We start from the raw sequence: 27,746 nt of genomic DNA, 5'->3' as shown, positions 1-27,746 counted from the left end.
TTTTCCTTTGCTCCAAATACTAGAAATTTCACCTCAGGATGATTGTTACAGTGACAAACCACCTAAGAAGTCTCCCACTTCTTCTATATAGTTTAGGATATTAACAAGCAATAACTTTCAGTTTTCCCTGTTACTGTGTAAACTCCATTCCCATCTTTAAACCCAAATTTACTTTTTTTTTTTAGAAAGAGACGATTGAAAAAAAATGAAATAGAAAATTAAGGCTTTTAAAAGTTTGAATTATTCAATCAGTTTTATTCATTTAGCAAGTACAGCTGTCTTCTGGTTTTAGTCATTTAAAAGACCAACTTTTAAAAATTATGTTCCTTTATCTCAGTGTAGATGGCTTTCCCTTGTGCAAGAAAACTTCTGTCTGTTAGTTCTCAAGAATGACTTTCCAAGTTATCGGAAGTCATACAAAGTAATAAATTGCTTTAACTATATATAGTCTTTGACTATACTCACTGTACTGTTCTGAAAAGAGCCCTTCACTTAAAACCAGTAAGTTAGCAGAAGGGTCAAATGCTACAGAAAGCCATACATCCCATCACACCAGTAAATAACCACTGAATTTATACTTGTGTTACATTCACACACCACAAACTGCTGTACAGAGAGCTCAGAGAACAACCTCAAATGAAGTCTGATGGTACAGCTGAACACAAAATTGAAACAGCTCAGAGCAGGCAGTTAGGAGGTGGGAACCCAGTTCACTTGTCTAAAAGCAGGATAGCAGAACAAAACATTTTGAAAAGGTCCATTTATAAAGTTTTGGAAGCTTGATCATCAGTTACATTATATGCAGTTAACTGTTCTACAGTTTGATTATACAGACGCATTTGTTTCTATATAGTGGTCTGCTATTCCAAGCAGACTAATTGAAACTCTTGCATATTTTAGCCATACTCAGTTCAATAGTCCTACTGTTTGAGAAAAAGGCCAATGAAGACTATTACTATAAAATTAATTTAGTCTTTCATCATTTTATTGTTGGCTAAAGAATGACAATTGTGAGACTGTTTGGAATAGTAAATAGCAAGGCAGATTAAGTTAGTAACAATTCTGCCTTCTAAATTTTACAGACTTCAACGTGTGTAATTAATAAAAGAAATAAAACATATATGTTAAGGAAATGTTAACAACTCTTACCACCCTTCCAGGCGAGTCGCTAGGCCCCTTTCCTTGTTCATAAAGCACCACTCAGTTCTGGATATCCCTGAAAAACGTAAGAGACAGATCAAACTCTGAATAGAAAACAGCTTGGTCACCTGAGCAATGGGGCAACTTTACATACAGCTTCACAACCCAAACACTTGCCAAAACTGCACCACTATCCCTAGTTCAAAACAGCTAAAACAAGGCTTTCATTACCCTCTAGAGTTCCTACTTCCTGAAATAAAAGTTCATGGCAGAAATTTCTTACCTGATTTGAACGGTCTACTATACAGACAGGTTTCTACCGAAATCTCTGGATCACAAAACCCAAAACTCATTTAAGTGTACAGTAACAAGATGCAAAACAGCCAAAATGTTTCTCCTTATTATCTTTTAGCTCAAATTATTTTTTTCTGGATCATACATAGGATTTCCATAACCTTACACTTGTTACATATACAGAATAATAGATTCCACAGAACACATACATACTTGAATATACAAGGAAATGGGCAAATTTTTCAAATCAAGTTAACGAAGTGTTAATTCCCAGGGAATACAAACACTGTCTTCGGCTACATTTTGCCAAGTCGTGGTAGGTATTCTCTGTGCTTATTTTAACTCCCCAAAGCATCAATTTCCAAACGTTTTTTTACCTGCCTGCTTCCAAACTAGAAATACATCTGTTTCTGTACAGACACTGCAAGTTGGAAATCGCACCTTCTCCTCTGCAGAATTTCCAGAAGTTAAAAAAAAGCAAGACAGTAGTATCATGGAATCCTTGATTATCACTACATACTGGGCAAGACTCAGAGGAATATATGTATGCCTAAGTGTAGCTACACCACTATAGTGCCAAAGCACCACTGGCCATTGGTCCTTCTACTGCTGGCTGAATTTGTAGAACAACCACACTGATATATGGGGTATCCCCTAACAGCAGTAATTTAAGTGGTCAGTATCACAAATAACTAGAGTTTGTTTTGGTGGATTGTTCTGTGGGTTTTCCTTTGTTTGCTTGTGGGGTTTTTTTGTTGTTTTGGTTTGGTTGTTTTGGTTTTGTGTTGGTTGTTTTCTGTTTGTTGGTTTGGTTTGTTAGGTTTTGTTGGGGGGTTGTTTTTTGTTGGTTATGGGTTTCTTGGTTTTGTTTGTTTGTGGGTTGTGGTTGTTTTATTTTGGGGTTTTCTGGGGTTTTGTTTTTTGGCATTTTGTTTGTTTGTTTGTTTTTTTACAGTCCTCAGAGAAGAGTGCTCACACACAAGGCCCAATCTGAACCCACTAATACCAGTAAAAAATGATTAATACTCAGAACCACAAAAGATATATGTGCACTGCTTTTTATATCAATGAAACTGATACAATTTAAGAGATCTAAAAAATATGAACACAGCTATCTGGAGACTGCTTTTATAGAGGAAGACACTGGTTTCCCCCCAATCTTGTAAGCCAGTCAGCATTTGGCTGCCTTACAAAAACCATATATTCTCCCTGCGTGCCTCCACCTTCCACAATACATTTTATGTTTCATTTCATAATTTACAAGTTAAAAGGCAACACTATGTCTCAAAACAGTAATTCCAGTGACTTTAGGATGACACTTGATGAAAATTTATCTAATTAGTAAACAGGATGCTTTATTTATCATCAACTCTGATAACTAAATGCTTTCAAGTACTGCAGAACAAAGGAGAAACCTCATCACAAACATGAAACATACCAGGAAGCAGAGCATGTACACAGAAATTCAGTTTGTCACAAAATAAAATTTCATTAGAAGAGTCATGTTGTTCCAGAAGCAGCACTGATGGAGAAGGTAGAATCGTAAGAAATGTGTTGAATCAGTACAAATCTAACCGCAGGCAAGAATTTCCCTCAAAAGTTTCATTTTTATTAGCAATTCAGACTTTGCCTGAAGAGCAATTCAATCCAGATGTCAGAGGCAAAATCTGGCCATTGCTTGCCTTTTTAATTATTTTTTTTCCCAAAAAATAAAATGAACATATGATCTCCCCTAACCAAAAAGAAATACAAGAACTGATAACAATCAGAAATAACGTTAAACAGCCATCAGAGGGGTAATACCACAGATTTTAAAATGCCACTAGTAGCTTGATTAAGTTTTAAAACATTGCAACAAATCCAAAACTGATCCTTCTAAAATTACTTTTTAAGTATGACGATTTTGTATAAGCCATTTTAAAAGCTTCTACTCTTAAAAAAAGTGGGAAATTATGGCTTATTAAAAAAAAAAAAAGAAGAATCTCACTGATCAAGAAGAAAGTTGAATGGCTAGCTTTTAATTTATGTTTTCAATATAAATCAAGATCTCATTTCCGTTACAAATCTATGTGCTCTGCTACCTGTACATGCCTGTAGCACCAAGGACGATTTCAGGAAGAAATTATAATTCTCTATAACTTACATTTATGTATGTTACAACTTCTCTCACTTTTGAGCAATATAGCTCAAAAAGTATGCCTGACATTCCTCAAGAAGTGTTTGACATTCTGGTAATTTTCACTTGATTAAAAACTAATCACTATAGAGCATCTGAAGATGTTAATGGGAAAAGAAATTCAAGTGTATGTTACATGCACTGTAAAAAGATCAGACTAGTACAATTCTTGATGAGAACAATCACCTGCTATTAAAACATATCTCTAACTTTTTGGAACAACATACTCTTAAAATTTCAAGGGGCATGGATGTAATGTGATTTTGGATATCCTTGTACAATATAGCTGAGCAAAACACTAGGTAAGTCAAGCAGCAGAGCAAGCAAACAAGATTTCCAGTCTTCACTTATAACCTTGTTTAAAAAGTTTAGACTGCTGAACTCCAGGTCCCAGAAGGTCTGAATTTCTCAAGAACCAAGCCAACATTGAAACTACAGCAGTAGTACAAGTGGAGTTGTATTTTGAACTTGCCAAACAAGTATCATGGCTTCACACATGCTAAGGAGAGAAGAAATGATGGAAAAAGGGCACTTAATCCAGTGGTCTGTCATGAGCTTGAAAAAACTTCTTTCTGCCAGACCAGTTACCAACATCTAATGAGTATATATCCTGAATAAATGCAGTAAGGACTATCTTAGTAAGTCTCATAAATATTCAAAAGACCCACCATATTAGCAATCCCAAACACAATAAAGGGTGAAGGTCTCTTAAAGAGCAGCTCTAAGCATAATGCAGCCAATTCTGACTGGAACTTCATGTTGAACCAGCGCTGGCTGACAAGGGCATGACCTTCTATTGATGCTGAAAATGATGACTTGGTTCAAAAATTGTCTCATTTTGCTGCCACAGATTTAACAGTTCAGGCTTCATCCCCATGAGATGAGTAAAACATGCTCATTAGGTAACCTAGCTCCCCAGAGACAGGATTTTCAACAAAGGGTAAGCACCTTTATTTTAATATTACAAATATGTCCTCAAGGTGCTTTAACGCAGACCAGTTGTAGAGGTGAAAACCAATCACAGATCTCCAGTCCCACCACTGTGCCACAGTACCGCATTCTCAACAGGAAGATTGCACTGATGAAAGTTATGGGTAACATTAAATATACCAACAAAAAGCAGTGAGTACTAAGCAGAAATACAGCTCAATACACCATCAAAGCAATTCTGAGGCTTTTCAGAAAGGTGCATAAATAAAAAGAAATAATTTTAACTTTGGACTGCATAAACAACAGGCACAACAATTATGAATTCTTTTAGCAACTTCTTTCAGCTTGTCTAAAACATTTACTGCCCATTGTTTTCATCTTCCTACTTACAGACATGCCAATGTCAGACAATATCTGTTACAATCAACTTGGATTTACTATTCTTACCATCTGTCTTAAGTCTAACCAATAAAGTAATACTGAGCAAGAAAAAAGGATGAGAGGAAGAAGGGAATCAGAATACCACAAAGATAAGCAGGCAGTTATTTCTTACTCTGAATGCAATAATAAAAACTCTAGAGGCCAAAATGTTCCAGCTGAGCTAACTATGGCTTCCTGCTGCTGTTACTAACATAGTATTGTAGAAAAGTAATTGCAAATATTACTCAAAGTACAAAATACCAAACAGAAACAAACAAGATAATGGAAGAAACATGTATCTACTGGCAAAGCCAAAATTCATTAGAAGATTATATTCAACATGTTTTGAAGCCAGATGTATAAAGTGACACTGGAAGCCTTTACATTTAAATAAGCCTTTTAAAATTCTTTATTTCACTAAAAGCAGGAGTTTGACCTTAAGTGTTAATTTAAATGGATACAACTAAGTTGGTTAAAAAACCCCACAAACTGGAGTTCTATAAATACAGCTGCTAATGGTAGCCTCAGAATTGCAGCCACATCCCAGCCCGACGCACAGCTCTGTCCATCCAGCTCTTCCCATGTCGGGAGAGTCACTGAGGGTTACACTCACTGGTGAGAAACATAAAAGGAGAATGTCTTGCATCCCTGAAACTCCTTTCTGGACTTTCTACCCTTTGCATTATCAGGATCCTTACAACTTTGCTTCTCCTTGTAGAAGACAGAACAATTTAAAAAATGTTCAATTATTAACCATCTTTCACAGAACCTGCTCAGAGTCAGTTTGAGCAAGTTGCCCAGAACATTTTCCAGTCAGGTTTTGAACATCTTCAGGAATGTAAACTCCACATTATCTCTGGGCAACTTGCTCCAGTGTTCTGTTCACCCTAGCAGTAGATTTTTTTTCTCCATTTTTGATTGAAATAAGACTTCACCACTTTGTACCTATCAGCATATTAGACTGTGTTGCCTGTTGTAGTATCAGTGATCAGTGGAAGCTGCTTAAATCAATGAGCTCTGAAAATGACAATGAGATGTATAACCATGAAATTTATCGAACATGCCTGCATGCATTAGTAATGACACAGTATGGCCTCTGGGTCCAATAATGCAGAGGGCTGGATTCCTTCATCTTCCAACGACTGCTCTAAATTCCCTGTCACACAAGGACACACAAAACAGGCATACATTTTTCACTTCTGGATATTATACCTCCTTTAAACCAGCTGGGTTTTGTCTTGCTACTGTACACACTCGATAAGTTTCTTTCAATTTCATAGTGTCAAAGATATTTTAAATAATCAGTTTCTCACGAAGAAGCTACTATTAACATTCCTTGCCTCAAAAGATACATGCAAGCAGTTACTCTGAGGTGGAACTGGGAGAAACCTGTATAAACTCAGTGCTCTTGAGATTTCTATTAGAAATCAGTTGCTCAATTCCATGTGAAATTACAAGAATGCACAAGCATAGTTTTTTGTTCTTTATTACAAAAGTCTCAAGTGACATCTGCTATAAGAAGGACAATGCTAACAGGCAGCGAAACGTCAAAGGTTTCCCAAGGAGAAGTCATTTCTGTTCATGATTCTCCTCTCAAAACACCTAAATAATTCAGGTGTATTCAGTCAAACTACACCTGTGTGAAGAAGACAGAAATGAATTATCAGGTGGTTAATCACTAATACTAAAATTCTGTGATTGTTATATTTGTCCATAATTCCTTTCTCATTTTATATTCTCTAGAAGAAAATGCCTTGAGAGATTTCTTTTCCCCATTAGAATTTCCCAACTTGCTGTGAATATTTTATATCTGTGCAGCTACTAAAGTCACTAAATTATCAATCTTGTACTCTAAATTAAGTCAGCCTATTTCAGGATCTTCCTTCCCCTTCCCCCTCCCCCCCCCCCCCGCCTTCTTCATTACAGCTATTTTAATTCTAGACTCTTCACACACTGTGCACCTGTAATCTGTATCTACATTGTATTAGTAGGATCCTCCTAATTAGATTTAATTTCCTCAAGTGAGAAAAAAAGTGACATGCTAAGCCTGCTAGTTCTTTGAAGAATGTCCTAGAAGGTCAAATGGTGTGTATATCAGGGCTTTGTGATCTCTTCGACACAGGTACGGTAAGGTTGGTCAACATTTCAGATGCCTTCAGTAATGAAAAGCAAAGTAACTGGTATTGATTTCATTCACATCAATCTCAAAACGGTACAAAATAATAATATTCTCTATGTAACAGTCTCATGGGTACGTGCAGATAAGACTTAATAGATCACAAACAGTAGAAAGCTCATTTAAATCAGATCCTGTGCAAAATTCTAGTTTAACTGAGCTACTATGCAGACAGTAAAGTATCTGAGATGTCTACATCACCTATCCTTATGAATTTAATCAGTCAGAAACTCTCTGAAGATCAGTAATTTTCCTATAGATTACAGCTCCACAGTTTGTCCACTCCTGAAACAATAGCCCTGTTCTTTAACAGAGACACCTGTATTACTATTTTTGAAACTTCTACCATCCCAAAATATGTTGGTTTACTGATTCAAAGAAAAAATAATAGAAAAAATACAATTAAAAAATATCAGGCTCTCCTTTGTGAAACCAGCTGTTTCCCCCTACACTTCAACCTCTTTTCAGTGGAAATAGTTGTGTTTTTTTCTGTAATTCTTGCTAGTCTTCCTTTTATTTTTGTGGTACTGTGACACGCTACGCCTTAGATTAATCTGGTTTAGGCCTCTCAAGGGCTAAAAAGCTTCTCTCACAGGCCTTGCTTTCTGCATCATTGGGGGAACGACACAGCCCACTCATATACACACTAAAACTCTAGCCTGCAGCCTCCTTTTCCCAACTGCATTACAGCAACACACACATCTGCATTTGGCACCTGTAAAGTTCTTTCACCACTGGGATCAGTAGCCAACTTGTTTAATAAAGTAAAACACAGCCCTTTCAAAATGCAGCAGTATTTATTCATTACTGCACAGGCAGTAAGCCTGTAGCACAAAAGACAAATCCAACATGGTCTTGTTTATGCTTAAAAGGTCTATTGCCAATTATTGCAATTCTCTCAGTCCAACTAATGTCCATCTCCTGATGGGGAAAACAACCTCAACCTTTCTACTCCCTGACTAGAACACCAGCATTCTCCCACAGCCCCTGCATAGTCTCTTAGTTCACATAAATCTCTCCCTCTTTCCAAGACACAGGGTCCTGAAATGGTTAGTATTACTGGAATCCTCTCTCAGGCTGACTACACTAAAGGAGAAATATTAAATACATTTTAAAGGCCAAAAAACCCCACTAAACCAACCAATCAAAAAAAACAAAAAAGGAGATGAGCAGTATACTCCATTTTAGATAAAATTTAGTTATTTTATTTGAGCATTAGTTGGGATATTCCCTATTTATCTAAACTACTATTTTTATCTCCAGTGCCTGGTCCTTTATACAAGCCCCTTCATCAAGTCTGATGGAAAAAGCAACAAAACACACTGTATTAGATTATGTCTGAGAACAAAAAAGTACTTTTTTGCGATGCATACATTTTCAGTAAGCTTAGACACTGTAGACCTAGCCTGGATTTCTTCAGCAGAGAAGACAAAAAAAGTATTAGTCAACCACATAAGAACCAGAAGAGCCGTGTGTGAGAAAGGACAACATAATACCAAGGTCTAACAGCAAACTATTTTCAGTAAAAGAAGGGAATTGCAGATACCACTGTATGTGACAAAAGAACAACTGCATCTGGAATTCAGTATGATATTCCTGAGATCAGCATTAGAGAAAGACTGACTCAGCATAAATATGAACTACTGAAACTACCTGAGAACAGACTGATGGTTTCATGAGCAAAAGAATAAGAGTTTGGATTATTTAGCCTAGCAAAACAAAGGCTGAAAGGAGGCAATACTGTCCTCACTATATATACCAAACATTAAATTCTCAGAGAGAAAAAGAGCACGAGAGGAGCTATTAAAACACAAAACCAGATCACTCTGAACTGGATAAATAAAAAACAAATAAATAAGCTGAAGTATGGGTAAGTTTTGAACCACCAGAACAATCAGTTCATGGGAAGGAAGCTGATGTTATGTAGAAGATGCTTCAAAGGCAGAACAGCAGAGCTGTCCAGATTTGAAGGAAGGCCCACACAGCTGAACTGCAGTGGAATTTCCGATGTGAAATCATTTGCTTATTCTACAGCTCAGGTCTCTGTGATGACAAAGGAATGATGCAACATGCTGGCAGTTTAGAGAATATGCTTTTAGATGTAATTACTATATATTACTTCCTTCCCCTAAAATACCAGGCTGTAGGAATGCAGATGGAGATTATGGTATCTGTACAACTTCATATTTGAAAGAGAAGGAAATAGTATTTTCCTTAAGTATAAGAAAGGGAAGGAAGTGCTAAGCTCAACTACTGTCCGAGACCTACAAAATTTGGAGGTACAACTGAAGCAGGAAATATGACATATGCTATGGTAAATATTACACTACCAAAATGAGTATCATACAGTTCATCATAATCTGAGGTCCCAGGAACAGCATCTCTGCCCTTAAACAGTTAAGTCTTGAGAAACACGGTACTCTGAAGTAAAAACAGCAAAGATGCAAGTGAAATAACTTAGCCTAGAATTAGCAGAAGGGGAACTGGAATGAAATTTGAGGTCTCCTCTCTGAATTACCATACAACATCACAGTTTGAAGCAAAGATTTTGTATGCTAGATGGAGAAATCTTGCAAAAGATGGAACAGATGATCTGACAGATCAGATGCAAATTATACTGTAAATTAGACTGTATCTTGCAAATCTGCCAGATATAGCATCAACTTTAATACGTATTTCGAAAATATAGAAGTTTATGAAAGGAAAATGCAAATATCAATTAAGAAAACTATTCAAAGTGTGAATTCAGTATTTTCTGAAGGTATGCTACATATATAGATTACTGCATTTTAACAAGTAGCACTGTAGTCCTTCAAATATTGATACATAAAATGAGGTAGAAAATTACAGAATCTCTCCAAAAGAGAGAGAATACAAGGTCAAAACAATACAGGAAAGTAAAACATCTTGTAGGACAGGGCTTAAGACACAGTTTTATCAGCCAATGTTAATGTTACCAACATCACTACCCTCCTACAGAGAGGGAAATGAGAAGAATTTGCTAAATATAGCCAGAACTGTTTGGAAGGATGCCTATCCTTATTTGTGCATTCATCTGTTTAATTGTGGGCAATACAGTCCACTCGACAGCCTGAGGCAACTGTGTATGTTCAATATCTTCTGAATTTTACAATCTCAACTGGAGATTGGACTTAATTGCACAGTTTACAATATTATAAATGGGAACTTTGTATTTTGAAACTCTCCACATTTCTAAGTACCTCTGCTACTTTTACTCAGGTTTGGGAATGTACTAAATGCCTTCAAAAGCGAGTGCAGTTTTACGCAAACATGGTGAGAAAGGCCACAGAATCCTTGTGTTTATTGTATGACCTCAGGTCTTTCAAATCCAAATGTATACAAATATACATCTATATTTTTACATTTAAAAATCAAGTTTTATGCTAAATGCTCCTTAGTTTGGTAGTTTGAAGAAATTGATCTGCGAGTGCATTTTTAAAATAACTGCAATAATTTAAACATGCTTATCAATACATCTTACCAAATTAATGCACCTTTATTTGAAAACAAAGCTGAAACATAACAAATACAAGTCCAGGAAATTTCTACATGCAAAACCTTTGGAAGGATTCCTAAACCTAAGTCCCTTGGCTTCAGTGACAATATTGTAAAGAAATATAATGGAATTAAAGTGGCACTGGGTGCCTAAATCCCTTTAAGAATGTGGACCTAAATTCCTAAGAAGTCACTAAAAGTCTCAGCCAAAGTATCAACTTATTTATAAATCACAGAGAGCTTCTCACATATTCCTTTTACTCAGGATTCAATCACCATTGATCTTCCTTCAAAGGGAATCTAAGCAAGCCAGGCTGCAAACTTCATCAGACCTCTGCTAGTTGTTAGCAGAAGGTCCAACAGCTCAAGAAATTCCTTTGTGAGTTTTCCATACCCTCAGTAGGGCTTAGAAAATGTGCAATGATAATTGTCCAGAAAAATCAAAATTTTGCATTTGGAAAAGAGTGTGTTCAGACACTCAGGAAGGAAAAATCCCTTCGAAAACAGAATCCGGTATTATCTACTGATAATTTAAGTGCAAATAATTGCCTAGCATTGTGAAGAGATTAGCCTTTATACAATTAATAATATTTAGAGTTTATGTTCATTTTCAATTTAAAAACCACTTCTAACAATACAAAACACGAATTTTATTACTGGGCTGTATACAACTAGACAAGTCATGTTAGATCTTCCTGAAGAGCTAAATGAATATAACAAGCTTCAGTTCTGTTTAACCTTAGTTCTTCAGTCCGTTAAAAACTACAACTCCTGAAATTCCAAATTATCATACTGCTTCTCTGCTTCAAAACAGTGAAAAGTAATTTGTGGTGTCATAAATGAAATGAGGTGGTTACTTCCTTGAACAGACAGACAGCATGGGTTGGGATTCAGAAACCCCACCGCCAACACAGCAAGTAGTTTTTGTAAAAGCTGAAGACTCTTGTTTATCACCTAAAGGAAAATACCATCATGAAACCCTGATAAAAAAGATAATGCAGCAAATATTCTTGCAAGGAAATATCCTCATTCTGTATAGAGCAGAATACCAGCACCAAACATACTCTCAAGAGCTAGCATATCATTCATGAGCTAACCAACTGAGAAAATTGTCTGGGGAACACTATTTTGTCTGGATTCTTATTTGTCATACTTTGGGAGTTTTATCTCAGCATTAAGCAACAAAACAACATGTAACATACTATTACACAAAAAAATACAATATCCTACTTGAATTTGGTTAGATTTAGTCCAAGCTTGGTATGGAAGTGTTTCACTAAACAGGCCTGATGCTGAACGTCTTAGTACTGAGCCTTGAACATTTGAAGCACAAACCAGACCTTTTATACTGTATTGTTCCTACAGCAGACAGAGTTTTGGTATAATGCCACTAAAGAGAAGACTGGCAACAAATAAGATATAAAAGTTAACCAAGAACTAGGATTTTATTTAATAACCTGAAGAGCAGTAAATTTGAAAACATTCATGTTTCTCTGGAATACACTGAGATTACTCCTGTTGACAGACTGTGGGTATATTTGGATATAAAGATGGTAACACCATCAGAAATGGAAGGCTGTATATCTGGGAAAACAGTGCATACAATACTTACAAATATGAGTTTTCTGTTTGACATTCAAATAAAGAATTAATGAAGCGTACATGTATCTGTATGAACAACGGAAGCTTCACATAGGCTTCATACACCAAGATTATTTGTGATATATTGTTTAGGTTTTCTCGTCATGCTTAAAACCCACCAAGAGGTTTTATTTTGTGCAGTATAAATATACAGTTTTCCATCGGACTCATGGCTAATCTGAGATCAACACCACAATTAAGAGGGCTAGCAAGTAAGGGAATAAGAACGTACCTCCAGGAAGCTAGGTATTACTTTCAAGTAACACTGGTATTCCCAAATTCTTAGTCATAACCTGTACCTTCTGTTCAACTTCACTGACTTTAGGCTTGGAAAAGAAAATCAGAGGATCACATTCATCTTTTAGAATGTGTTCCTCCTCTATTAAGAGACACAGAAAGACTATAGAATCATAGAATACCTCAAGCTGGAAGGTACCCACAAAAGGAGATGTATTAGCATTAAGAGAAAATTACATTCCAGTTGAAGGACAGAACTGGAATAAGAGTTACTGTTACTGATAAAGAAATTCTACCAAGGTTTCAAATTTCTGGATTACAGAATTTAATCAGCTCCCATCGCCACATCACATTAAAAACAGCATCGTACCCTCCACCTCTAGAATTCTGCCTCAGGAAAGGGAACACTGTTTTTTACTTCCATTATCTCTCAGCCTGCAGTAAGGAAGTGCCTTGGTCCCGAACCAGAACCCACAGGAATTTAAAAAGTGCTATTTCTGCTTGTAGTAAAATCTTCAATATGTAATTTACATCTTGATATGTCATCATTTCTTGGTATTTAACTTAGTAACAGCTTCTGTAAAGTAGAGATTTTATTACATAAATTATGGAAGTAGCAGACTGAGTGTAGTGGATACAGCATAAATTTCTGAATCAATACAAAATATGTCCCTGGCAGTAGTTGTTATTCTATGCAGGTGTGTTATTGATCACAATCATAATGGTCTCACTTTAGCTGCCGTCAATAACTCACTACTTGCATTGTCACACTGAATTAAAGAAGAACCAGTCTAAAAATATGTGGACAAGTTAATACCAGCATGGTATGACCCAGTCTGTGGTGCAAAGAAGAACACTGCCAGTTTAAGTTAGGAATCATGTTTGAGACTGTACTTGACGTTACATTGATAAAATAAAGTCAAATGTGGTATTTATTCAGGCAGAAGAGTAAATGTCTTCAACATACTGGAAAACTCTTAAATTTATAGCTACTGCATACAATAAAACTATGCTTTCAATAACTTGGAACCATTATTAGGATACAGTTACTGTTATGCAAAACTGAACCAAAGTTCTACAAATGGTTATTGACATTTTACTGATCAACATGACTGAAGCTTCCTTGCATTAGATAAAGAATTCCAGAAGGAATGTTATATTATTTCACTTTTTTAAAATAGAGTTCATTTCTAAATCAAATCTTGACAGCAACATACAACAGCAGAATACAAAACATAAGCCAAAGATCTGTGAAGTACTGAAAAGTGAAATATAGATAATGTTATTATGGCAATTGTATAAAACACTACTATTATATAATGCATATATAAGCATTTTTCTTTTAATTAATTCAGAGTAGACGCATAATAAAAGAACACACATTGTCACTGGCCTATCAAAATGGAGAAACAGATCCAGATACAAAAGACAAAAGACCTCCTATTACCAGCAATGTCATCTTTATATCATTTTCAACCACTGTAGAAGATTAACAAAATGTTAAGATTAGGTGTCAAAGGAAAGAGCAGAACATCATTAAAAATGTCTACACCAATAATTAGTGCTCTTTACACATTCTAGAGAAGCAAAGGGTGGGGAGTGGAAGAGACCCACACCATGTTAAAGGAACACTGTTTTTGTGAGACACTTTAATTGCATTTCCTATGTATCTCCTGTTCATGCTAAGAGGGATTTTCCTTGACAAGCCAGCCCGGTATAACACCTTAAGTAACACTCATGCCACCTTTCTCTCCATATGCAGTTTTATCTAAGGCTTCCATCTCTTTCCCAGGAACAGCAAACCAGAAAACCTTGCAGCAGCAAGCTTATGGATTCTACTAGAATCCTATGAATGATGTTACGTCAATACACATCACAAGAAACTCAACCAAAGATCAACCGAATTCTTTCAAGGTTCTGACAACTGCACAAAATAATGATAATTATTTTTTTCCCCTTCAACCTCGTACAATTAACCTCAGAGGTCAGGTGAGCTGAGAGGTCAGCATGAACAGTTGTCTAAAAGAAAATTCAACCCATCAATGAACGAAAAAAATACCCACCACATGAAAGTTCTTCAAAGATTTGATGTGTACCTAACAAGAACAATAGCCATGCCGTCTCACTTTCAGCACCTGACATGCATCCTTATTTAGGAAGCCAATCTCCATACACTATCCATGTATTTGCCTCTCAGCAGAGAGAGACGCTCCTTCAAAGTGCCAGTTAAAACACTTGATTCAAACTCACAGCCTGAATCAACCTCCAGAGTAGTCTGTCTCTATCCAGTGTTTTTATTTGCAGCCAGAAGTGGCTGCCCTTTCTAACTCAGACATCTAACTGACATGCCTGAAGTTACTGTAGCTCTCCCAGCCCAAGTGTCATATCAGAATCTCCTTCCCCAAGACAGTCTGTGCTTGATGAACTGTATTTCAAGTCGCTCTACAATTCACTTTTCACTGGGGAATCTCTGCAACCTTTTATACTCTGCATACTGCCAAAAATTATTGCTTTTTCATTTAAAACCTGCAAAAATAAGTCTACCCAATATCACTAATATGTACAGCTCTCATCAAGCTGTGAATCCAGTAGACATAGACACTTGATTAGTTGATTAGTTAAACATTGCCATACAGTTTCTTGACTACAGGAATAATCCAGTAAAAGTCTGTGCAATCGCTTCTGTCACTGTCCTGACTTGCAGTTACTTAAAATTTTATTACTATATAACCCAAACTAAATAGAGAATATTTACTGTGATGAGAAGGTTCCATGGAGGAATTGTGCTGATAAGCTTCCAACTCATGGGTAGAAATTACACTGCCAGAGCAGATGAAGAACAGGCAATTAAGTTAATGGAAACAGTAGCTCTACTTTCACTAACTAAACATTGCAATGAATGTAGATCAATTAACAGAAGACTTTCTTACAGCAACAAGTTAAGGCAGCATTTTTTCATACAAAACCCCCCTCATTATCACTCTTTTTATGACAGCAGAAATAAGGGGGGGAATTAAGTTTAGAAAAGAAAAAAGGCGTATGTGATACAAAGCCCAGATTCTACAAAGATATTTTTGTGGCCAGTACTCCAAATCAAGCTACTGTTCAGCACCCCAAAGTCAGTCAATACCACTGCATCTCTAATACTATATCACATAATTCAAAATAGATCCAACTAGGAGCACAGGTCTTGGTATCAATACCCTGGAAAGCCCACTCACAAGGATGACTGTGCAAAGAAATCACTGATGCCTAAGTCTACTCCCAAATCCTTACACTCTGAAACAAATAAGGAAAAGATGACATTTTTTGAGTTTACCACAACCACACAATGTCACGACCAGCCCAACATCAATATCCTCACCTTCCCTCTCACTTGCTTGCAACGTTTAAGCTGTAACTCTTCAGTAATGTATTTCAAAAGACAGTAAATGCTTCACAACTCTTAAATAAACCATAAGCAACTAAACAGTAACTGTTCTGGAGGACAAAGGCCTGGTGGCAAGGCACTAGACTTCAAGCTTCCAATGGCTTATGACAGCAATAACAAGGCAAACAAAATAAATAATGAAAATGAAATTGTGAAAGCTACCTTGACAACATCCTTTTAATCTTCAGCCAACTTGAAATGTCATGTAAGCACTGAAGCAGCAAAGAGATGATACTGCTTTGATAGCAAAATCTCTATTTCTCCCTGACCTACAAATCACAAACGAATAGATTAGTGGTGCACTCACATATTTCCACACAGTAGCTCACAGAAACCCTGTTGCACCTTCTGAAACAAAATGCACATGCTCCAAGATGCAGGAAAACCATGATTATAGGCATCATCAACTGAAGCATGCACAGAAGACTTGATGCTGCAGTAAAGGACCTTATGGAAAAAAGATCCTAAATTGCCCAAGAAAGCCATCATATCTGTAGAGATGAAGCATACTGCATGTAGTTCAAAAAGGTCTTCCTAGTGCAATATAAACTGGAGAGCGAAGCAGAGAAGCACAATCCTGCTCGTGTTCTTAATGGATCGTAGTACCTTGTTATACTGCTACCAGCAGCATCACCATTAGACAAGTGTCGGATGAAAATTACTTTCTTGGGCTACTCAGCCTGGAATCTGTGATCTAAATATTACAATTTTTCTCTTTATAAATATACTTTATATTCAGAATCACTCAACTTGTCTCATGGTAATTAATATCAGCTGACTAAGACTTGCAGAATCAGACCAAGATATCCTTCACACAGAGGTATGTGGAGAGATACAGAACTGCACATACTCAGGCCCACAGGCTCTTTCCTTAGTGTACTACTGCTAGTAAACGGTTTCTATCTTGTGCCAAAAGTCTATGCTTGAGAAAATACCGATTCAGAGATCTACAGAAGTACCCACTGATTTTGTTTTTCTAGGTCAACTCCTCTGAGGGCCTGATTTTGAAAGATATGATTAGGCAGATCCCCTGACTTCACTGTAGCCAGCTTCTTGGAACCAACTTCAGATGGCTCTTACCTGGACCCAGTGACATTTCCATCAATTTTACCTAGATTGGACAACAAAAACTTCACTACATAGAAAAATAGGAGGGTATAAACAATATAAACTTTTACAAAGTTTGATAAGCAGTTTAAAAAAAATTATATCAGTAAAGCCAGTCATTTCAGGGATATAATGGCGCCTGCCTTAGTTAAGATCCATTCTTTTCAGAAAGAGACCATTTGTTTCAATACTGGTATGCTCCCAGTAATGACAGCTATTGTAAGAAAATATATTCATACATGCTCTTTGCATGAACGAGTAGTGACTAAATATAAGCTTCATTAACTAAAGTGAAGTGTTCCTTACAAGAGATTAAAGTATTTTAAAATGCCACCCATGTATACATTCCTACTAGGTCTCTTGCACATTTTTTTATCCCCAAGATAGGCACATATTTTGGTGGGCCAAAACGTCAAACTATCCTGAAAAAACAGTGGCAGTCAGTAAGTCTCATTCAGGACTCCAAAATATTTTTTTAATGTAGTCTGTATAAGTTCATGATGAAAAAGACATGCAGTCCGCTTACCATTGAATGATTAGCCATTTACACACCACACAACGAAAACACCGCTTCTTGAAAACATGACTGCTAAAGGCTGGAGTGCCAGCCTTCCAGAAGATTGGATATAACTACATTGAGCTGCCTGTTCTTACAATGTTGCAGAAAAGCAGACACACAGAAAGAGTGAGATTCACTAAAATTAGTTATTTGTCTTACATACTGTTTAAAATTAATACAACCTAAGCTAATGCAGAAGATCTAGACCTCTAGAACTTCAGCATACAGAACCAAAAGTAGCTTTACAGCTTGTTTTGGGTTGCCTGCAAAATGTGAGGGGAGGAGTGGAAAGGACAAATGAGAAACAGAAGAGGGTGGTGGAACGGGTTGCCCAGAGCAGCTGTGGATGCCCCGTCCCTGGCAGTGCTCAAGGCCAGGCTGCATGAGGCTTCAAGCAACCTGGGCCAGTGGAAGGTGTCCCTGAACAGGGCAGGGGAGTGGAACTAGATGGTCTTTAAGGTCACTTCCAATCCAAATCATTCTATGACGCCATGAAAAAAACTTGCACCACAGTTTTTTGGGTCTGGCTTTGTTTTACAAAAGTGAGCTGAGGCAAATTAAAACCATTTTATTACTGAAGATGGTTGCTACTTTTTTCAGATGTTCAGGTGGCTAACCTTCTTGGTTCAGCACACACGTAGCCCACATCCTGCCTGGAATTTACACAGCATACTTCAAGATCTCCTTGTTCTTACTTTAATGCTTAAACCCATGATATTGCTAATGCCTTTGAAGAAAATATGTTTACCAAGTCACAGGTATATGCTAAATGTTTTACATTATGGAAAGAACACTTTTTCTAAAAATACGTGGATTTTAATCTTAACAGAAGTCTCAAGGCTAATTTCCAGGTGACTCATATGAAGTCTGAATAAGGTAATGGCACGCAACAACTGATAAATTCTTTCCCTATCCATGTTGGCGCAACCCTAGAGCTGGCCTTTTTCCTCCTTCTGTTGGAGAGACAGGCATTAAAAGTAAAAAATTGGACCGAACATTTCTGCTTTGAAGATTACTATGATGGCTATTAGGAATAGAATGCACTCACACTAGACAAGATACTGTCATACTCTGGGTAAACTGTAAAGACATAAGCTAAATATGATCTCACACTTAGCTTCTACAGCATTTGTTTACAATGTCTGTGTCAATGATTTATACTCACACAGTAAAATATTAACAGCAACAAATTATAAACCTAGTAGCACAAGAATTCTAACAGGTTTTCCTCACAGTGTATCAATTCTGACACTAACCAAAATCCACCAAAATCACTACAGAAATCATGTGTTGCATTACATAAAATCAAATACAGAAGCTTCGTTTTATGTAACTGTAATATCCATGCAGATGGTCTGCAGGATAAGATATTTTCTCTCAACTGCAGTTTGTACAAAATTTGAAGTATAAGCAAATGGCAGGAATTTTGCCATTTCTAGTGCAGCGTCCTAACTCAATATAATGGGAATCTCTCTATATTTGTAACTCTTACCAGTTCTTCCAGTACTAAAAATTGCTGAGACTGAAATCCATTGCAGAGATTTTTAATTAATAGATGAAAATCAAAGAAAGGAACTAATTTTCATCTATTCTAGCTAAATAGTAGGTCAAATGTATGGTTGCAGTAATTGAAATTCAGTTATTTATGTTGACAGCAACTATGGCATAAAAATAAAATCAGCAAAGTCAACTTTATAAAGAACACCAATGTCAAATACAATACATTCTATGCATCTCTGAACAATACATGAGGATGGACTATGCAGTGAAACTATGCAGTCAAACTGTATTGTTCTTCTAAACCCTGCCCTCCTAATACATTCCTTCAGCCAAGTAATGGGAAGATAAATCCATTTGCCTAATGGAGCATATAATTTAAATATTTCAGGCAAGCATTTAGAGAGATGTTGCTTAAAATAAATATAACTGCCATCCATCCAAATATCTTGCATGATAAAGATCACAGCATAGTTCACAACTTATTTTTCCTGTAGAAACGCCAAACTATCCAGCCCTTTCAGCTACTTTAGTCACCATGTATATCCTGTGCTACTTTATTATAACAAATCCTTTCTTTCCACGGAAGATTTAATATTAAGCTGCATTTTTTCTCTTTTGCAGTGCCTTGCAACATTTCTAAAGCCACTAAAATTTCAGATTTTACTACTGCACCATGCAGTCCTGCACAATTTTGTAAACAAAGTATGTTTAAATTTATGGAACCTTACAGGGCTAATGTACTTAATACAGACTGCAGCACTTCATCCACAGGAAGATACAATCAGCCAATGTCAATATTCTGTCATTTAGAACCATGATTTTACCATAAAGCATTCCCATTAATAAAAAATAGCAGGTTTTTTTCCCACAAACTTGTATCTAGTGTTAAGATGTTATTAGTATAAAAACAGGTTTTACTTGATAGGAAAAAAAATCTGCTTGGTTTTTTTTTTTTTCAACATGCTAAGAATCACATTTTGTATTGTGACCTACCTAAGGCACAACAGTACACTGTAAAACACAAAGTACTTGTTATAATAATTCCCCCTTCCACATACACAAACAAGTGCTTACATTAAAAAAAGAAAGAGAAAGGGAGAAAGACAGTCTTTATTATTTGCATGCTAGAAGTGATCATTTTAAAGAGTTGATCAAGTTTTTGCAAACATTCAATTTTAATCATGTATAACAATACTGCAGGAAAAATGAAAAGAAAAAGACACCCCTAACTTTGGCTTATAAGTCTGTAATGGATTTCACGTTTGTGAAGAAATAGGTTAGTTTTGTTTGGGCTTTGCTACAAAGAGATTCATCTCTTATGCATGCCACAAATAACCTGAGCAATGACTTCCCTCCATGTCAAGAGCTGCCCATCATATTACAGGATTAATACAATGTTGATTTGTTTAGGGGTTGCTTGTGTGTGTGGCTTGCGTATATAATTTTAGCCATTCATATACATCAGCTCCTCGTTGCATATCTCACAATAAGCTGATAACCGCTGTTAAACCTTAAATAGCAATCTTTAGCAAACAAAGCAAGCCAGTCTGCAATCGTGATGTAAAATCATCCCAAACGTACTACACCCTGCAAGAACCTCTCACAGAAAATAGCCCGGCAGCCTCATTCATTCCCCCCAACCCAATGATCTGCTCACCATCTCCTCCGTCTTCCCTTTTTTCTCTGTCCTCAGCTTATTTTCCTTGCTTCTGCTGGCTTCAAGGAGGTGGGTGTACCCACATAAAAAACACACCAAAAAACAAAACATACAAAAAAAAGAAGAAAACAAAAAAAAAAAAAAGAAAGAAACCCCACACACACAACTCTTCAATAAAATACTCAGCAACCACTGAGCAGCATATCAGCGAAAGCCCCTTGTCTTCCCCTCTCGCTTCCCGTTCCCCGGGAGCAGGAGCCCCCTCCGCGCCGCTCCCGCTCGCCGCTCACGCCCTCCCCACTCCGGCGCGGCCCCGCGGGTGCCCGGCTCCCGCGGAAGGAGCCTCCGTCCCCCCGCGCGATCCCCCGGGGGAACACCCGGGCTGCATCAGCCCCGCTATCACCTTCTTACCCACCGAGACGACATAGTAGAGGGAGTCGGGCTGATTTTCCCCTCCCACCTCCACATTCCTATTTACAAAGGGTATCCAAGACCATCTTTATCCAAACGGGGGGGGGGAAGAGGGAAGGAGGGGGAGGTGGAAGCAATTATTAACCCTTTTCTTGCATTTACCTTTTCTTGCATTTACCTTTTCTACTGTGATTTTTGGCTGCGTTTTTAAAGCACACGGGGGAATTTTTCTTCTCTACAAAGCACGTAAACCCGCTGCCATCAGGCCCTGCGGGCCCCGCTCCCGCAGCCCAGCTCGGCGACCAGCGGGTGAGTAGGGTCTGCCCAGTAGCCCCACGGCCGCTCCAAAAAAAGGTCCAAGGGCAACGCCGAAAAATGCATGACCTTCCGAAATTACTTTTCGGAAAATAACCGCCCACGCAGCCGCCCCGGCCGAGCGTCCCTCAGGAGAGGCCCACCGGGCGAAGGGAACACATTTCCCGCTCTGGCCGTGCTGGTTTCATCTTTCTAACTCTCTTTTTTTTTCAGCAGGGCGTTATCGCTCCTCAGCATTCACACCGGGGGGGGAGGAAGTACCAGCGTAAGGTAAGCGGCACCGCCGCCTGCCCCCGCCACAGCGGCCGGCGGGCCGAGGAAGGCAGCGAGACCACGACCCTCCCCCCCCACAGCAGCCCCGCCGCAACCCCGGCCTCACGCCGCCAGCCTGCGACCGACACACAGACCGCCGCGCTGCCCCCGCGGCGCGAATTTTCCTATTGGGCATTTCCTGTGCGATCGCGCCCAGCAACTGAAGGCGCATTGGTGCATTCCCGGCGCGCTCCGCTCACTGGCCGCTCGCTCGGCGCGGCATTGGCCGGCGGGAATGTCCGTCCGCGCGGGGCGGCCCGGCCCCTGGGCGAGCGCGCGGGGCAGCAGCGCGGCAGGCGGTCGGCGGGAACGGCCGGTGCAGCCGCTGCAGCGCAGCGTGAGGCGCCGCCCGCCAGCCCTGGGCGGGAGCGGGGTACGGGACACGGCGCTGCCGGCCGCTGCCCGCGGGAGCGGGGCGCTGGCCATGTGCGTTCGGCAGGAGCAGCAGGGACCGCTCTCACCTCACCGGACGGGTACGCGAAAGCGCGCGAACCGGCCTGCAGCGCTGAGCCCGCCGCCTTGCAGCACGGCTGAAGGCTTGCTGCGCCTGGGGAACGAACCGGTGCTTTGCACAGCTGCAGGGCGGGAGATTCCAGGCCCGGCTGATGTCTGCATAGCGTGCTGTGACAGAGGCCTTGTCAGGTGCAATGCAGCCAGGAAATGCTGGCGCACGGTCCCTATGGATTTGTCCAGCTTGCCCTTTTCGCTATTTGCAGCGGTCTGTGGGCTGTGATCCAGTCACCTCTCAGCCTCATGGCTTGAGCTTCCTACAGCCCTCTTTTATACCTTACTGTCTACCCCCTTCATTATTTTTATGTTCCTTCTCTGATTGATTTCCAGTGGGTTTGCCCTCCCTAACCGTGGTGCTAGTGTGCCAGTGATACCAGTGCTTCGGACAAAAGCACTCCTTTGCCGCTCCTATACATGCTGTATTTTATACATTAAAGGACTAGTTTAGTCCAGTTTACCACAGTATTACCTGGAGAGGTCACGTTGAAACATTGTAACAGCTAAATTCTTTTCTGAAGTACTTTTGGCAGAGCTAGCCCCCATCCCTGCATTCTTTATTTCCAGATATGTTTGCTCGTGTTTTCTGACATTAAAAGCACATTATATTGGACTGGGATGATTTAACTGGGCACATCAGATGATTCTGCAACTAATCAGTCGTGAATTATCCACTCGTCTACTAAACTACAGATTTTACTAGTAAAGATCTTGCATAATCTAGACAATTGGTAGAGATACCAAGTAGGATCAGAGCAGCAGGAACTGATCTCTAGAAAACTCTGCGTAGGTCACTGACATCTCTTTAGCAACTACTTTTTGAGAACTCTGAGGGAAAAGTTACTTAAATGCATTTAAGGTGTGCTTTATACATTCCAAACAACATGCATTCCAGCACTTAAAAGACAGAGCAAAGTTTTAAAACAAATTTCAGGACTCTTGGTTATTGAGACAAACTCGGGACAATTCTGCAAGCTTTTCACTAAGCTTCAGCTTGTTTCTTAGCTTTCTCCAATAAAGGCACTGCTGAAAGCCAGTGCCACTGTCTAATTCATTAAAGATCCTTAAAGTGGATACAGAATCACTGCCTACTTGGGATCAGAGTACTGGAGTTTGACAAACAGTGGGAGCTATACACAGATCCCCTAGGACAGGGTCTAAAAGGGACAACAATAACTGAGCTGCTTTCGGCAGAACAAAAAGTAGACACAAGAAATAGAAGGAAGCTCTGAACAGCCACCAAATCAGTAGTTCACAGGTCCTTGCAGTGGGCTGGTTTTGGGAAACCTAAAAATGTTTTAAAATTACTCTAATTTCCCATATGTATTAAAAATAATGAAAAAAATTAAAAATCGGTACAAACTAATGCCATTAAGTTTTAAGGCTATGGACAGCTTACCTTCTTCCCATGGGCATAACTCTTACTGAAGGTTTGCAGACCTATATAATCTAAAGATTTTTAACGAGTGCCAAGCATAGAAGCTAAATAATCTTTGGTCACAGTGATGAGTCTATACTTCAAGAAACAGTGACAGCAAAGTACAATAAGTCATATTTGATACGCATGCATTTTACCAATTTTGGTGTAACAGATTAAGAGATTTTTATAATTTGCTTATTCATCAGATAACTGTTTTAAATAACAACACTGTACCTGAAAACAAATGTGGTTTAGGATTATATGTATCAAGGTTCATATATTTAGGTAATAACTACAATCTATTACTGTGCTTCAAAAGCAGTAGTACAAAAAATGATGATAATATACTCACCCAGCAATTTTCATCAGTAGATCTCAAAAGACCTTGCAAAGGTCAAGGGTATCATTCCATTGTTGACAATGAAGAAAGAAAGTGTTGAGGTGAACTTGCTCAATGTCATATGCCAGAGCGGTGGTAAAGCTAACAATTGACTTCAGGTTTTCTGCATCTAGGTTGAAAGGTTTTGTCTCACAAGCCACATTACACACTCATATACCCTTGGGAGTTCTTTTCATTAGTGTTCCATATCTTGCGTGTACTGTCTTTATCAGTGTTGGAATCTAGAAGAGCTGTCAAGGCTTTTTTGGTCTTCCCTTATAGGCTTCACCATAAAACAGTTTTAATTTACAGGCTCCACTGAAACCCTCTTGTGTTGCCACCCGTAAAAAAAAGTCAGAAATAAAGTTCAAAATCTTGTGTGAAAAACCCACAAGTAAGTTAATATTTCAGTATGAGAGGACAAAAAGGTGGCACAGATCCAATCCCAGCCTAAATCTGCAGGTCTAAGTAAATTACTGGATGTTTAATTATCAGTTCTGATCATGCATGCTGTGCTTAATAAGTGAAAGCAAATTTGACTTTGTCGCTTGTGTTTTCCTCAATCCTCAGGAAAGCTGTCCTGGCCTGAATTCATGCCATTGCAAGCTCAGGGCTCAATGACTTTTGGGCCTTTCTGGAAGCAGAGTCTCTCCTGAAGTTAGCCATGTTAGCACACATCCCATGCAGAGACTGTATTATAGAAACTGGTAAGTAGCTACATCCAAACTCGCTATGATTGTCAACAGCCCAGGTCTGGGTGTATCAGTTCTCAGAGGTACGAGCCCTTTGAAGCTCAGACCAGGCCTTTGATGTTATTTTTTCATACCTGGAAACAAAATATACTGGAAACAGGCTGAGGTGCCAAGAAGCAGCCCATGGACTATACAATATCAGAAACGACTTCTCCAGACCACTGTGGTGGACATGGATATGGGACTGTGTCAGAGGTGACCCCTAGCATGCAGCGCCATCGCCTCTCAGTGGACCCCATGGCGGGTTCCCCTCAGGCAGTGCAGCAGGCCTCTCCTCAGGGCCCGGCAGGGAGCAGGCAGTCATGGCTCCTGTGATGGCAGCCACAGTGCCTCTCATGGCGCCTCTAGCTCCTCTCATGACGGCCACAGCATCTGTCAGGAGCCCCCGGCCCCTCTCATGGCGCCCACAGCTCCTGTGATGGCGCGCCCGGCCCCTCTCATGGCGCCCCTCGACGCCCGGGCCACTGAGGGGAAAGGGAGCGGGCGGCACCCACCGGGCAGTGTGTGTAAACCAGCCAATGACAGCTTGAGAAGGAGAGGCGGGGTTGCTTTCCCTCCAATAGCGCGCGGGGAGGCGAGGCGCCCGCAGCCAATAGGGCCGGGTGTTGTTTTGAACTGGCTGCGCTCCCGGAAACGGTGCTTTGGGGATGTGCTGGGGCCCGCGGCGCGAGCTGGGTGAGTGCGGGGTTTGGCGGGCTTTTCTCTCAGGGCCCTTCCTTCACGGGGCTGGTGCGGCCCCGCTGCCCAGAGTCCTTGTCCCACGCAGGCCGGCGCCTCTCTTGGCTCGTACTTTGCTGGCACGGGCGGGGGCCAGAGACAAGAATAGCCTGGAGTGGCTTTGCTTGTCCCGCGTGGGGAGCCGGAGCCCGCGGCGGGCGCAGCCGGGCCGTGAGGTGCGGGGCTCTCGGTTTGGGGAGCGGGGGCTGCGTGGCGGGCGGGCAGGCCCCTGCGGGCCGGGCGCCAGTGCTCTGGCGCTGCCTGCCTCCCCTCAGCGAGCGGCGCCAAGGAGAACGCCGCCTCTGCGCGTCCTGTGCTCAGAAAACGTTTTTTTCACCTAAATTTCTCAGGAGCAACTACTGAAATACTTTAAATTATCAACCATTTTTTGTTTTCTTAATTATGCGATGGCACTTCGTTGTTGGGCTGGCGGTGGCTAGCTGGTGCTTGTGTCACGCACGGTTCTGTCACGTTTGAGAACGTAATCGTTTTAATGCATGGTGATCATTTCAGTGGCAATTTCTCAAAAAATAGTCACAGAAAGACGCTGAAAACTAATGATGTTTCCGTTTGCAGGTATTGAAAACACGAGGTTTTTGGAGAGACTTGTTTTGTGATTATATGAGGTTAACGGGATGCGGGTGGCTCTAAGACACACTCGATCACCAGCTTGCTTTCCACTGTATATGGAGCTGTTCTGAAAATGTCAAAATATGTAACAGAAACTTGACATTTTTCAGTTACATTCTGTAACTTTTTTAGTTGAGTTGTTTTCAGGTTTCTTACGGTTCTTGGTAGTAGTTTGACTGAGTTGATCCTGGCTATACAGAGATTCCAGTATCCCTGCTCTAACTGAAGCCAACTCGCTATCTATTTTCATTATAAATACTCCGTTAAAATTTTAAATGAAGCAGCTAAAGAGTGGGCTAGTATTTTTGTTTGTAAACGTTTTGGTATGTTTGGCAGCGCTTCAGTGTGGTTACCCACCTCTCTTGTTAACTACTTATGCTTGTTCCAGAGTCAGTAGGAGGACAGCTACCACCATAGCAACTAAATTCTCAAAAGTGGAAACAATCAGACAATAGAACATACCTGCATTAAAGTTGGTAGACCTAGACAGGAATGGTGCTCCTGTGAGAGCAATTCCAAGTGAACCTGCTGGATGTTGATAGTGATCAGCCAAATTAGTTTTATGGATGTGCTTTTTTTAGAGTACGTTAAAATTACAATTAAATAAATAACTTTGTTAACAGCAGAACTAATAAAATTCTATTGTCCTTGCCTTATGTCTCCTAGAAGGATTGTTTGAACTCAAAGCAATAGCTTTGAAACTCTTTTTGTGTTACAGTGTTCATTTTGTATCTGCAGTCTTGAAATATTTTTTTTTGAGTAAGGGTACTTGTAGGACTTTTTTCATCTACTTAAGTTCTGGGGGTTTGTGGGGTTTTTTTTCTTGGTCCCTTCTTTCCCCACAGGTTTGCAGGGTGTGTGTCAGCCCATGGGCCCTCTTAAGTTTTGTTCAGAGTAGGCAGTAAGGTCAGAGTTACTGTAGATGAAGGTAAGAAGAGTGGGAATAAACCCACACTTATAATTGGTGATTGCAGCACTTCCATCAAAGGAAGTTAAGATTAAGAATGTAAGACCAGCCATACTGGGTCAGGTTGAAGATCCATATAGACTAGTATTCTTTTTCTGGGAAGGTCTAGCGGAACATCGCTAGGGAAGAGCTAAGAGTAGATAGAAAAAGGATAAATGATTCTTATAGTACATATGTCCTTCAGCTACTTGTAACATAGACTTTCTGTGTATAAGGAATGGAAAATAGAGCTTCTTACCCCAAAAAAGGACTCCTGGCTAGTTCATTGTTGAAGAAAACCTAAGAATTGTGAAAGCTAAAAATATCAGTCTTTGCCTAAAAGGAGGAAGTTGTCTAGCAAAAGACTCTTGGTCTGCAGATCTGTGTTAGAGGAGAAGCTAACAGTCTTAAACTGGGGGAAAGGCTGCCTTACTCCATCCCTTGCAGATATTTTCAAAACATGGTGTGGTGAAAGGTGCTGTTTACTGGCCTTTCTTTCTCTTGGGAGCTGTATAGTGGATTTAGTGTATTAAGATACCAGAAGGAAAAATTGAGGAGCTGCAAATAAAATTAG

General features: G+C 39.6%; 2 protein-coding genes across 8 annotated transcripts in view; one reads left to right on the top strand and one right to left on the bottom strand.

The window, feature by feature from the left end:
- The window catches only part of ARVCF (ARVCF delta catenin family member), a 291,095-nt gene extending 269,242 nt beyond the window's left edge, over window positions 1-21,853 (bottom strand). The window contains exons 1-2 of one of the 4 annotated variants that reach the window (XM_055795795.1): window positions 21,373-21,853; window positions 1,150-1,216 (exon numbers count right to left, since the gene is read on the bottom strand). The gene's annotated coding sequence lies outside the window, so the exon portion shown is untranslated. Of the gene's footprint in view, window positions 1-1,149; window positions 1,217-20,783; window positions 21,015-21,198; window positions 21,214-21,372 lie in introns of those variants that run through there. The other 3 variants (XM_055795794.1, XM_055795791.1, XM_055795786.1) reach the window with 3 other exon arrangements.
- A 263-nt stretch (window positions 21,854-22,116) lies between these two features.
- Window positions 22,117-27,746, top strand: part of TANGO2 (transport and golgi organization 2 homolog) — a 41,773-nt gene continuing 36,143 nt past the window's right edge. For 2 of the 4 annotated variants that reach the window (XM_013295913.3, XM_005233291.4), the window contains exon 1: window positions 25,461-25,554. Coding sequence is in view for 1 of the 4 variants with exons in the window: in XM_055795800.1 (XP_055651775.1) it covers window positions 24,809-24,834 (26 nt within the window). In the remaining 3 variants the exon portion in view is untranslated. Of the gene's footprint in view, window positions 22,295-24,696; window positions 24,835-25,460; window positions 25,555-27,746 lie in introns of those variants that run through there. The other 2 variants (XM_055795800.1, XM_055795799.1) reach the window with 2 other exon arrangements.

The sequence above is a fragment of the Falco peregrinus genome, chromosome 2 (assembly GCF_023634155.1).
Source record: "Falco peregrinus isolate bFalPer1 chromosome 2, bFalPer1.pri, whole genome shotgun sequence".
Classification (NCBI taxonomy): Eukaryota; Metazoa; Chordata; class Aves; order Falconiformes; family Falconidae; genus Falco; species Falco peregrinus.
The sequence above is the reverse complement of the archived record's forward strand: the minus strand, read 5'-3'. Positions and strand labels throughout refer to the sequence as shown.